At 29.3% G+C, this 13,472-nt stretch overlaps 1 protein-coding gene across 3 annotated transcripts in view; it reads left to right on the top strand.

The window, feature by feature from the left end:
- LOC118191245 (contactin-5-like) overlaps window positions 1-13,472 on the top strand; it is a 554,648-nt gene that overhangs the window by 455,027 nt on the left and 86,149 nt on the right. For all 3 annotated transcript variants that reach the window (XM_085813861.1, XM_085813860.1, XM_085813862.1), the window contains one exon: window positions 12,105-12,230. In XM_085813861.1, the coding sequence (XP_085669987.1) occupies window positions 12,105-12,230 (126 nt within the window). The remainder of the gene's footprint in view (window positions 1-12,104; window positions 12,231-13,472) is intronic.

Raw genomic sequence — 13,472 nt, 5'->3', positions numbered from 1 at the left:
CTTAAAAGTTCTTCCAAATAATTATGCATATAGAACATATTTGTCTTATACAAAATACAAAAATGATGTATTCCTAAATATTAAATATTTTGATTGTAATATTACTATAAATAATTACACATGTAGAACATATGTTTTATGTGAAATGTCTACAGCTACTGCTTGTAACAAAATATGCTGCATTTATTTATTTGTGGGGAAAGGGAAGTTATGTAACTTTAAATATTAAGTTTTTTTTTTTTTTTTTTTTTTTTTTTTTTTAAGGAAAAATACCTTAGATTTTCTAAAAGATATACAACATTTTCTTTCAAAATATTTCCAATGTTAAAAAGAAGCTCAAATTTTATGTTTTTCTTACATCTGCATTACTTTCCTTTATTGAATTTTAAGACATCTCAAAGTTACATATGCATCACGAAATAGCTGGAAAAAAAACTTGTGTATTAGACTTAATGGTTTTTTGGCAATAAATTAGTAATGTTCTAGAATTCCCCCGCTGAACACTGGTAGTTCGGTCCGAGGTTCAAATCCCGCGAATGGGCTGGTTGTATGGGTATTTTCATGGTTTTCTCCATGTGTAACATGTATATAAGTCAGTTTCCCTTCGAAAATCCTCCACAAAGGCATTTCTCCACTTAGGCAGATAGTCCTAGTGTGCTTTGCCATACTTAAGTAAACTAAACCAAATCATTCTCCTTATACCCAACAGTGTAATCTAAAGAGACTGCAATTGGATATGATTACAGTAAAAAAATATTTTAATGAAATTGTTTCAATAAACAATTCTAAATATTTTTTCAAATTCTAAAAAAAATTACTTATGTAACTCAACAATGAACTTAAATTCAGTTATCACAAGTTATCCAAAATTATTTTCATGCTTAATTGCATTATTCATTTTAATTACAACATATAATTCTTTTAGGCATAAATGCTTTTTAATCTCTTCTGCTACTGACCATTAATTGAAATAATAGATTAATTAATCGGACAGTTGTACAGGTATTTTCCCAGATTTAAAACTTTATTAATAAATTACATTCTTCTCATTGAATACAAAATTGAAGAATTAGTTAGTCCTAAATTTAATTTTTCAAGTATTCCTTCTACTAAAACATTTATTGCCTACAAGCAGCCAGACAGTAAGCTGAACACTAGCATTTGGCTCTAGATTTAAATCCTAGAGAATGGGCTTCCTGTGTAAATGTTTGTGTAACATGAAGTTTTCCTTAAAATATTCCTTTCCTTGGACAGATGGCCCTCTCTTGCTTTGTCATATTTCAAATAATCAATTCAAGCATTTAATGTAGGTATGACTTCACAACTTCGTCCCAAATTCTAACTGAAAAATTGAACAGAATCCTCTGATACTCTGTCTATAATACATGATGAATATAGAATGATCTTAAAAATTTAAGGAAGAAAATATAATGTATTTGGAAATACCTTGATCCTATAATTATATTTTTCTCTGCTATGCCTAGAAAATTAAGAAAAGAATGTAAAAACTGAAGATAAAGAATTCAGCATTAATAATTGATATGATAGTAGTAATAAACTAAAAATTTTTTAATGAAAAATTGATAATGCATAATGGCTCCTTAAAATTTTAATTTTCTATCCTACTATTAATGGAACTAATTTATCACTATAATCAAAATGACTCAGATTTTCTTTCTTTAACTGATGTCAAAAATACGATGATTATTTCAAAATTCCTGTGGATGATTTAATTGTTCTCAAAATTTTCTATTCATTTATTAAATGGTTCAGATTAATGTTTTTGTTATCATTATTTCAAACGACTTTTTAAATCTTCGGGAAAAATGTTTAAATCTTCATTCAACAAAATTATATTTTTAGATAGATTTTTATGGAATCAAAAATTCTGTAAGATAATATTCATTCACACAAGATATTAAATTAGTATTTGCTCATTACTTTACAAGTATTCGATGAAGCCTTTTAGTGTAACATACAGGTTACATAAGGAACCATTTCATTTTAACGTAATATTCCATAATCATATATTTTATTTCAAAAAATATATTTTGAAAATATTGGATATTGCAATGGATTTCGACTCTTTATTCCAATACACAGAATATAGAAACAAAAATAGGTTTATTTTTATTTGAAAACTATCCAAAAGGAAAATAAAATAAAAAATAGGTAAAATTTATATTATTGTTATTTTTAATTAACTAGTTGTGAAGGTGCAGTCCTCTTCTTCTTAGGATTCAAAGCATGGCTCCTAAATAAAGAAAAAAATCACATTCGTTAGAAGTACATAACATATTCTAAATTTGTTATGTGACATTTTAATTTAGAATCTCTTCATAATAATTGCATGCACTTGCACATATTCTAAATGATTTAAATCTTTTTTTAAATTAAATAATTAAATTGCAAACAAGATTCCTTTTGGTCCTTTCATGAAATCATAAATTGCATGTATCATCCATTTTTGAAGCAAAAACAGTACAAATTTAAATAATTCAGAAATATTGCAGAAAATAATTTGAGGTTTATTAGATATTTACTATATTTATTTGTAATATAAAATAAATCTGTAAAGTAGTTTTAATAATGATCAGATTTTTTTAAAGATCAATTTCTCTAGAAATTGAAATGTATTAAGGTAGCACTTCTCAATCTGTAGATCATACAGCTTGCCCTCATGGTCCTCCGAAGTTTCCAAAGGAGACAAAAAAATTTAGTTGAAAAATCTCAGAGTTTAAAAAGTTACATATGACAATCATCTATCACCTTTTCTCGTAAGATAGACATTTTATGAAATTTATTATTGGTTACCCTACTTACAGACTTCCCACTCAGTCTTAGCAGTAAAAGATGGATTTAAAGCACTATAACTGTGGTACTTACCACCATATATCCAAATATACTATCATATATCCACTAAGACTGTGGTCATACCATCATATATCCAAATATAGAACAGCCATGCAAGAATTACAAATCATCCTTCTCATTAATAATCTTGAAATATTAGAAATATAACTTTTCTTCAATGGACTTAATTATGAAATATAACGGATTTTAATTATATATTAAAATATAAATGTACTAGTAGTAATATATGCTAAAAAATTGCTTTCGAAGGGAACAACAGCAAGGTGATTCACAAATTATGATAATTCACATAATCTCTGTTCGAAAAAAGTTTGAGAAACGCTGAAACAGGAGAATAATTAAATTATGGTTAAACTGGTAATTTCAGCCATATGCTTTAAGCTTGATGATCAACATTAAAAATTCTCAGAAAGTGTTAGATCAAAAACTACTTTTCCACATAATATGAACTTATACGTAACAGCATTTAATACTTAGCTCACTGGCAAAATATACAAAATTTTGAAATGCAAGTATATATATATATATAAGGCCAATAATATAGTTATCAACAATTAATGCATGAACTTCAATACTTACACAATTAACAAACACATGAACAATGATGTTACATGCATTCATCCTCTGAATTAACTAGTCAGTTTGGGTATTTTCTATCTTAGATGTCGCAAAAATTGATCATGGATTTAATATTTTAAATGTTCCTCTCATAGACATTTTAATACTTGTATTTTTTACATAGAGTGTCATCTTTAGTTTTACAGATATTCATTTGTTCACTTATTACGATTAAGTTTTACAGACAGAACAGATGATACCTGATTACATTAAGTGGTATTTAAGACAAACTTACTTACTGGTACTTAACACAGTTGCTAGAAAAATATTACATAGTGAAAGACAGGGTACAAAGTCAGAATCTGAAAACTTATTGACTTACAGTAAGCTATTTAATGCTTGAAATATTTATGATTAGATAATATCTTTTACATCATCAATATCTAACAGTGATATGATATACTTTAAGTATACAGTAAAACCACTCTATAACTTTTCCATAATTTTGTACAATTTTGATATTTAATGGAGGTGGTTACTTCACAAAGCATGATTCTCAGTGATAATTAATATCAATGTTTGTATCACCAGAATACTTGACATAATCACTTAAAGAGGTATAGTTGCTAAGGAAGGTTTTTCTATACTTCAAACAATGGTTTACATATTTTAAAAAGTATATTTTTCTGACACTGTTATTTAAAAAGTGTATAACTCCTTCTACTCTTAAGCATAAAAATTTGAAATTTTTATGCTTAAGAGTCATTCATTTAGTTGTAACTTACAGGAAGATATCTTAAATGCCTAAAATGTTTTAATTTATGAAAAACAGCAGTTAGAGTATATTGAAGGGTGCTCCCTGTATTATCAAGGGAGCGCAAGTTTGTGCAATTCTCTGATATTTTCTTAAGTGAAAATAGGTCGATGTGTACATGGATAAAGTCAAGGGAGTGCGCGATGCCAAGTTTGTACAATTCACAGATTTTTTTAAGTGAAAATAGGTCGATGTGTACATGGATATGTGCAATCTGTCTTCGTGTAGCGGCGGTTTTTGGCACACAAATCGTCGCTACACAAGCCAAAATAACATGGTCAAAGAATTGCACAAACTCGGTATCCATGTACTGCCAAAAATCGCCAAATTTTGCCAAGGGGCACCCATAAATATGCTTTTACCAAAACAAGCTTTAAGGCATACTGTCAATTACATTTTAAATTCCAGTGATTTTTCAACACTAGTTCAAATACTCTAAGCATATGTTTGCATAAGTTACATAACTTTTGCATCAGCAAAATTTATAACTTAGCAAATATGAACTATGAAAAAAAATATTTGAGCTTACCTTGACCCTTGGATTTACTAAATCTATGACACTTTTAACGCCAAAGAAATTCGATGACCGAAAATACGCGATGATTTATTTAATCTGGTTTTAAAATGGGTCATTTTAAGTTTGGCTATATCAACAACATATTACTCAGTATTGTTGGGTAGTGAATTTGTAATTCTTTTTCATTCTTGAAATATATACAAATGACAGAATTGGAATAAAAATTTTAGGTTTTTCAGATGAACTCATAGATTGAACTAATTTGTTGAATTTTATCAAGTAGTCCTTAAAAATACAACCAACGATTAATTAAAACCAACTGCAATTCAAATGGATACTCTTTGTCAAAAAGGAGCAGTAGAACTTATTTTAAACATTCAGCAATAAATAGTTTTCTGAATATATTTTTTAGCGTAACGGCAGTTTCAAACATAATAAAGAGAACAACATTCATTCTAATGAGGATAATTTTGAAAATAATTCACATTAAAATATATCTGAAAGAGATTTTTAAATGAAAAGATCACACAAAATAATTATTTTCAAAAAATACATGTTATCTCAGATATAGAAGAAATTTGGCATTGAGCTGAGTATTGAAATTAATATATGCAACTGACGTATCATTACTAATATTTCCATGATTTGATATTGAATGCTATAACTATTAAATATTAGCAAATGCATTTTATAATGAACTTTGCACCAAAATTTATAGCAAATTTATATGTAAATTTACATTGTAAGTACTAGAATGGTACCATGTTGTACCTACCATTTTATTAATATTTTACTTTTCAACAAGCATAAAGGAAAAAATAGAATTTTTTTTCTTTAATGTTCCTAGTATGTTACATCATAGTTAAAAATATGTCAAAGTCACGGCATTTCGATTGCCTTTTGTAAATGTAGGTTATAATGTAACTTAATAGATGCTTTATAAGTTGGTAAAGACTGTCCTGGATTAAAACTATCTTTAACACAAAAAATAATATACATTGAATACTTTTACAAATATGTAATTGCTATCCGACTATATAATCTTTTAAGGCGAACTTATCGCATGTATTAATGAAATGATATTCCATTTTTAATGTAAAGTTATTTTGTCGAATTTTTTAAATATATTACATTTATTTTTTCTTTTTCGTTGAGATTAATAATAACATACATAGTGTAATACTCATACATAGTGTAATAATAACATACATAGTGTATAACATACATAGTGTAATGCTCTGAAAAATATTCTAAAGCAGTTCACGTTGGGATTAATGATAACATGTATGGAATAATAATGTTACATCTGTCAACAAAATGAAAAATATGAATATTCTAACGCGATATGTTTTAAAAGATACATAAATATTTAACATGAGAAATTATTAGACTATAGATAGAACATTAATATTAAGCTTATTTGTTTTTAAACTAATATATTAACAAATTTGTTTCTGTTTATAAATATGAGCAGTTTAACTGCAGACACCTGCAGATGTAACGAATAAAAGTTGTTATTTTACTAAATGGAACACAAGCTCTGTGATTTGAACTCTAACAATAATTCAACACAGGTTTATTTAGGAGCATTAGAATTATAAGCTAAACATTAAAAGAATTTAATTATAGATAGTGTAAAGAACATAACAAATACATTACATAAAATTAGTAAAATACACGTCAAACACTATTTCGAACTTACCTCGACCATAGCAAAAATAATGGCTAACATGGCGACTAAGACGCTGTTTGAACTCTCCCGCTAAGACGCTGTTTTTCCACCTTCTTCCTGATTGGTTCTTCTCTCTCAGCCGTTTTAAGCCACGTGATCACACGCTACGGACAAAATCCAAGCAAAACTTCTTGAAAAACTCCTGTAGAGTTTACAGTTTCGTTTGGTTCTGTGTTCGTTACAGGTATTTCCTTCGTAATTGTTCGCATTTCTGTAACTATACAAGACTTTTGTCTGTAAACTTCGAGGTTTTTTTTTACAGTGTATTACAGCAACAAAAATGGAGATTATATTTTGAAGTAACATGAATATACGTAGTATATTCTGCGTAATGATTTATAAAACCAATTTCTAATGGAAAAATGCATGATTGCAAAATCAGTATGCAACATTTCATTTATATTTATAACAATAATGTGAGCTTATTTCCATGAAAGCAAGGAGATTTTCATACAAAAATCACGCATCTAACAAACAGAATTCACTCAGTGTGACGTGAAATGATACCATACGTTTACATGTTTAGTCCAAAAGGGCAATTTGCCCAGAAAGACTATAAATTTCGTTTTGTCATTTTGCGTAGTTTCACGATAAGCGTTGTTTCACTTTCCAAATTGCTGCCACCAAATATTATCGCCCTGTATTATATTTAAAGAAATCATGTTTCTCGCATTGTGATAAAAAAAACGGTGCCTTGATCTATCAAAATTTGAATAACATAATCTTCCACAGGGAATGGGCACATGGAAGCCTTAATTTGAATTTCAAATTTTTTTTTTTTATTATCGAGTTCATATTTTGTAACGCTTCAACGAATTTTTGATTAACAAACTAAACAATTTCAAAGCGAGCAATGACAACACTCTACGGGAAAATATATCTCCAACGCGCAAGGCTCGGAAATTCTAAAGATATGATCATTCTAAAATTATTTTTGGATATAGCAGTTGAACTGAATTTTATTGTTTGAGTACGCAGAGCATGATATTTAATAAATAAGGTAACACGCAAAACGTTAAAAAAACGCCGCTTTGAAAGTAATTTAAAATCTGAAACCGTTCATATTTTATATTTTTTCTGCTTCTCTCACAATAACAATTAACATAGAAACGCCATTATTTGCAGTAACTGAAAACGATGACACTTAAACAGCAAGGAAAATTTTTGGACCTCGTTTGAAGCTATATTTTTTGCAAATGCGACCTAAAGTCACGCAAATATGCCACTTAACTTAATTTACTGATGCTAGTTTTATGTATAGAAGTTATATTTATGATGACTGAGCATGTAAGCAGCTTGCAATTGGCAAAACTAATTTAAATGTTCATTCATCACAAATATAATGAATTAAATGTTTATAGCAAGGAAACGAGCTATCTAAAATGAGTTTTGTAAGAGCATATATAAATAAAAGAGAATTAATTATTGAATCAGGAATGGAAAATAAGTAGTCCTATTGTTATATCAGGTGCTGCATTTTAGAAATTGAGGCAAATATTGTAATGATTTTAAACTCAATCTATATCTACAAAATCAGCAATCTGATGTTCATAGTTTGGATGTAACCCAAACCAGTTTTTGTTATAGCTCGTTTACAATGGCTGTTTCAAGTAAACGTATTAGACTTGGATAAACATATTAGCACAAAAACAATATTAGACACAGTGATTATAATATGTTCGATGGAAAAGAAGTTTCAAATTATTTGCTTATTTTTATTATTTTCTTTAAATCTGAGTCAAAGCTGTTTCTATCATAAAAAAAAAGAAATGATTGTAGCAAAATTATTAAAATGTTAAAAGATTGCTTTAAGAAAAAGTTACGACAATTTATGATATGCATTAAAAACATATAAACAGCTTTCTTCATTCGTTCACTCCAGTCATAATTGCTAAAAATATATTTCTAACAAATTAATTTTCTATTTTTAAACATAAATGATATTTCTTAATGTTCAGATCTATTTCCTAGATATTCTGTCATTAAGCAGTCAAATGATTAAAAACATATACATTTCAACAGAATTCAAGTTAAAAGAAAAACTGAAAAGCAATACACATGCTGTTCTGCACAGGAAACCTTTGTAAACACAGTAAGCTCCCTCCCCTTTAAACTCCTTTCTCTAGACTGCACACGAAATCGAACGAGTTGTATTTATTCGAGAGCGTTTCATGGGGCACTCTGTTTATAGGCAACAAAAGCTTGAATGCCTTACCAATTTTCTCTGAATGGCTTCAGAATGAAATTCCTTTGTTCCGTAAGTAATCTAATTCGGTGAAGCGTGACTCAGTTGTTGCTCAGTTTTTCGTACTCAAATTGTACATTAATAGCTCCATCTAACCATCTAACAGTCCTTAGTTAGATACTTTGTGATGCAAGTCTTTGTTCCCATGAATTGCAGAGCCATCTGAACTAATAGGAGTAATGGTACTCCACAAATGGAGAATTGCAGTATGTTCTGTAATCATCCCAAAACTGTTTTAAAAAAAAACTTCGTTTATTTCTCCTTATCTCGTTGTTCCAGTACCGTTCGTATTGCTAAAGAATTAATTCTAGATTTGAATTTGTATAACATTTGCTTTAAATTACCATTTGGATTTAATGACTAATATAAAAATCTTTGCAATTTCGGAAAATCAATGAACTTCCATTTGATCAAAATAGATACAGATGTGAAAGTAATCTTAAATTTTCTTAAAAATAAGTTTACGTTTGTAAATGATGGTAAAATTTCATATGGAACTCTAACTAGTATATGTTAAATTAGAAAAAGAGCAACAGTCCAGTGACGTTTTCAGACTTATGTAGAAAGTCTGTTTTACTTTCCATACTTTGTAAAATTACACTTAACTCGAGGTATAAAAAAAAGTAGTCTGCTTACACTTTCGAGCTTTAGGAACATTTTATAAAATTTATAATTATTGCGTGGCCTTTAAATATTTACTGTATTTGTTTCCGAAGTCTCCTTATATTGAAGGAAATTTTAACGGATAGAGGAAAATTAATTGAAAATGTCTGTGTTTTCATATGTTATTAGATATAAGAAATTTCAAAAAAGAACAATATTCAATTAGTAGCGAGAAAAGTCAGGTTTTATTTTCCTTATTTCTAGAGCCCATAGTCATGAAATGCGTGGGTTCAAACTTAGTTATTTCTTGTTTAAAGTACATATCATCTATTTATCATACTATACATATAACGTAATTTTATTATATATGTTATTTATATGTATAATATTACAAAAGTGAATGTAATTAGAGCATATATTGTATACGAAATTATGTGTTAATCTATTGTTAGGAAAATACTGTTCACTATCAAAAATAATGTTGTCAGATGTAGAAGTAAAGAGCGAGTTCTACAGCACTGAAACTGTGATAACTTTGAAATCTAATATTAGACGATTAAAGAAAGTGATTTAAATACATTTTTAAGGAATTTCTCCCGCCTTCTTAGCATGCCATCGATATGTAGTGGTCAGCGCACTCGGCGTGTATTCGAAAGGTCCGTGGTTCGAGTCCCGGCGATGGCATTGCTCATTTTTCATTTCGCTTGCTTTCTTCGAAATAACCTAATGTCTCTAGAGTGTCACCTGAACTAATAAAGGTGGTGGATGATAATTCTCCACCACCAGGATTTGGCGATTGGGTTCCCTAATCTCCAGTCGCCCTTTTTTAAAAGGAGGAGTATATAAGGTACTTTACCTGCCTTCTTAGCATGAGCTTGTTGTGTAGTGGTCAACACATTCGGCGCGCATTCGAGATCTCCGTAATTCGAGAATTCGAGTCCCGGCGAAGGCATTTCTCATTTTTCATTTCTCTTGCTTTCTTTAAAATAACCTAATGTCTCTACAGTTTGTTAAATAATGTAGTTCATCTTTTCTCTGTCTAATCATAAATGGCCTGTCTAATCATCATATCTAATCATAACCTGTCATCTCTCTAATCATAAAGACAGTTTCATTTACAATATAGATAAATCCACATTTGTTTTTTTACAGATCAGTCTATTACATATGCTTAATTAAAGTATCAGATTATTTCTATGTAATCGATGCAGAATAATATCAGAATGGTCATAAAAGTCCTGAAGTTTTACAGAAACTGTCTTAAAAATTAAACTAAATATATAATAGTGGTACAAAGTATATACTATGTATGAAAGAAAAAAAAAATCTCAGCTAATATACACCACGAAGGCAACCTAAAGTAGGGAGAAAATACCTTATAAACTGAATACAGTAAGACCCCGCTTAACGCGGGGGATACGTTCCATCGAAGTAGAGCGTAATGCGAAACAGTGCTAAGCGAGGCTATCTTAACATGTAAATAATGGGGTTAGGGAAGACGGATAAAAAATGGTTAGGCATTAAATTTAATAATGTTTTTTTAATAAAAATAAAATCAAACATTTATTTCTTACAAAAATAAAAACAATATAAACGCATATACTTTTAAAAACAAATAAAATTCTCAGTCAGATCATTCAGTCTGTTCTGGGTTTCCATTTTTCTGCCTTTTTGTTAAGAAGGCATTATGATAGATTGGCTTAATGGCATATTGCGTTCAATTTCGTCTTAAATCCACATAGACAGTCGTTTTTCCATTTCCTCTATAATGTTATTTCTAGAACGGGTAATTCTAGTTGCAGAGCTTGACGTAGTTGCAGTTGCCGATGACAGTATTTTTTCTTTATTCTTAAGAATTGTCCTTATTGTTGAAGTTGCCAAAATCAATGCAGCGCTAATTTGAGATTGACGTTCACCAGAATCTAATCTTCTAATCACTTGCATTTGAGTTTCCAGTGAAATGCTTTTTCTGGTTGCTTTCTTTTCTTGTTTTTTATTATCACCCATGATAAAAACTAAAGATCATAATATTTGTCACTGTATTAAACGTTATAGTATTATACAAATTTAAACTTACAATAATGTCAACAAATGTTTCAAATGATAAAAATGCGTGCACCAAGCAAGAAACACAACTACACTGTTTCGGGTATGTTATTTGGAAACCTAGCGCTGCGCACAATTTCGGAGAATCCCCGGGTTAAAATAAAAGAGCGCTAAACCGAAACAGCGCTAAACGAAACAGCGTTAAGCGGGGTCTTACTGTATTTGGATCAAACTCGTAACGAGCAGTCTTAGTAAATCTCTAAATGAGCATCTGGAATTTCCGCTCTTAAAGTAGTTTTAATTTTTTATGAACTTACTTTGTCTTACTGAAACCTGTAGGATTTTGCAGTTCTTCAGACTACAACACATTTAAAAAATTCTAGAGAAATCCCTCAATTAATATATTTTGGCATTTTTGTTTAAAAATAAGACGAAAGGTTTGTTTCATAATCGGTGAAAATTTCAAAACTTTATATCTGACACATTTTTAGATGTTAAAATATTACTCTAAAAACATTCCAATGATTGAAAGAAATTTTGAATATAAATATATCAGTTGGGTCAAAACGGTTAATTATTAAACCTCTTCCAGTCTTTAAGAAGAAAAAATATTATCGAGAAAGAACTTTTTTTCCCTTTCTTTTTGTTTTTCCTTTTTTTCATTTGAATGCATCCTTAACTCACTTTCGAGTTTCATTTCATTTTTTTGTTTCAGGAGATGAACAGCCCATAGCAATCAGTGCAGTTCTAGCAGTTCTTATGGGATTAGTTGGAGCGTTAGTGCTTCTGGCCATTATCATCATATTTATCTTGAAATCTCGAAGCTCCAGCGACAATTCAGGTAAGAAATTTGATAAAAAAAATGGTTCTTCATTACTATGTACCTAACAAGTTCAACATTAACGATGGTATAACTTACAAATTTAATACTGAGCGCAATTAAGCATTTCATCAATGCATACATTGCTTCAAGGCTCAGCTCTACTGAAGTAGTTTCACTAGTAATTAAATTAGGTAACAATGTTTGTTGTTAAAAATAAGTTCGATATATCTCGATGCTTTCACGACGAAATTGGATGAAATATTTCAGATCATGTCGGTGAACTATAACTTATTTTTAGTACATTTTTTAATCTATGCGAAAAAAAAACTCATGCTCCTTTCATATATTCAGGAAAAATTTCATAAAATAACATAATTTATAGCGTGTAATTTTATGGAATTATTAGAATATTGCATGTTTTCATACAATTTGCTAATTATATACTTGCATAAGAATCATGCTTTTAAGGAAAAGAAGTAATTATTGTTAAACACGTTTTAAATTCTTCGTAATATTTCGAGTATATATTTTAATAGCTAGTTTAAGTTAGCTACATTTTCGATTACTGAAAGAAATCTAATGCATTTCTTTCTCCCTTTCTGCATCTTCAAACGCATTTATTTTGACTCTATTTTTACTTTCCAAATATTGTCTCCAATTAAATAATATATATCTATAATAAACTCTATGCATATCTTGATGATTGGGTGATAGTTGCAATTGACTACTGCGTAGTTTGAATGATGCATAACGAAAGAGAAACTAGCTCATAGACGTGGCCACAGATAATATAAGATGTCATTTATAGACATATGTGGCCAACGATAAGACTTGATTTATTGCTAGACACTTAATTCTTGAGATACATATTCTCATAATTCTTGGGATACATACTCGCGATATATATTCTGATAATTCTTGGGATACATATTCTCATATTTCTTGAGATACATATTTTCATAGTTCTTGAGATACATATTCTCATAATTCTTGAGATACATATTTTCATAATTCTTGGGATACATATTCTCATTCGCACATCATTATGCAACAGACAGCAATAGACAGCCTAGAGTTTTTGAAAGCTTACATTTTCAGACAGTGGACAATATATAGCGATTAGCCGCACTGCGCTAGCACAGAAAACTAATCTGTGAAGTAAAGATGCATTTAGCTGCAACGAGAGATAGAGCGTCAGTGCTTTGTTGAAATTTTGATTTACGATTGGATAAAAAGTATCCGCAGTGCTTCGTGTTACAT

Source organism: Stegodyphus dumicola, chromosome 3 (genome assembly GCF_044657685.1).
Source record: "Stegodyphus dumicola isolate Sdum_Otavi_A_Nest chromosome 3, ASM4465768v1".
NCBI lineage: Eukaryota > Metazoa > Arthropoda > Arachnida > Araneae > Eresidae > Stegodyphus > Stegodyphus dumicola.
This window is presented reverse-complemented; position numbering and strand designations above follow the sequence as displayed.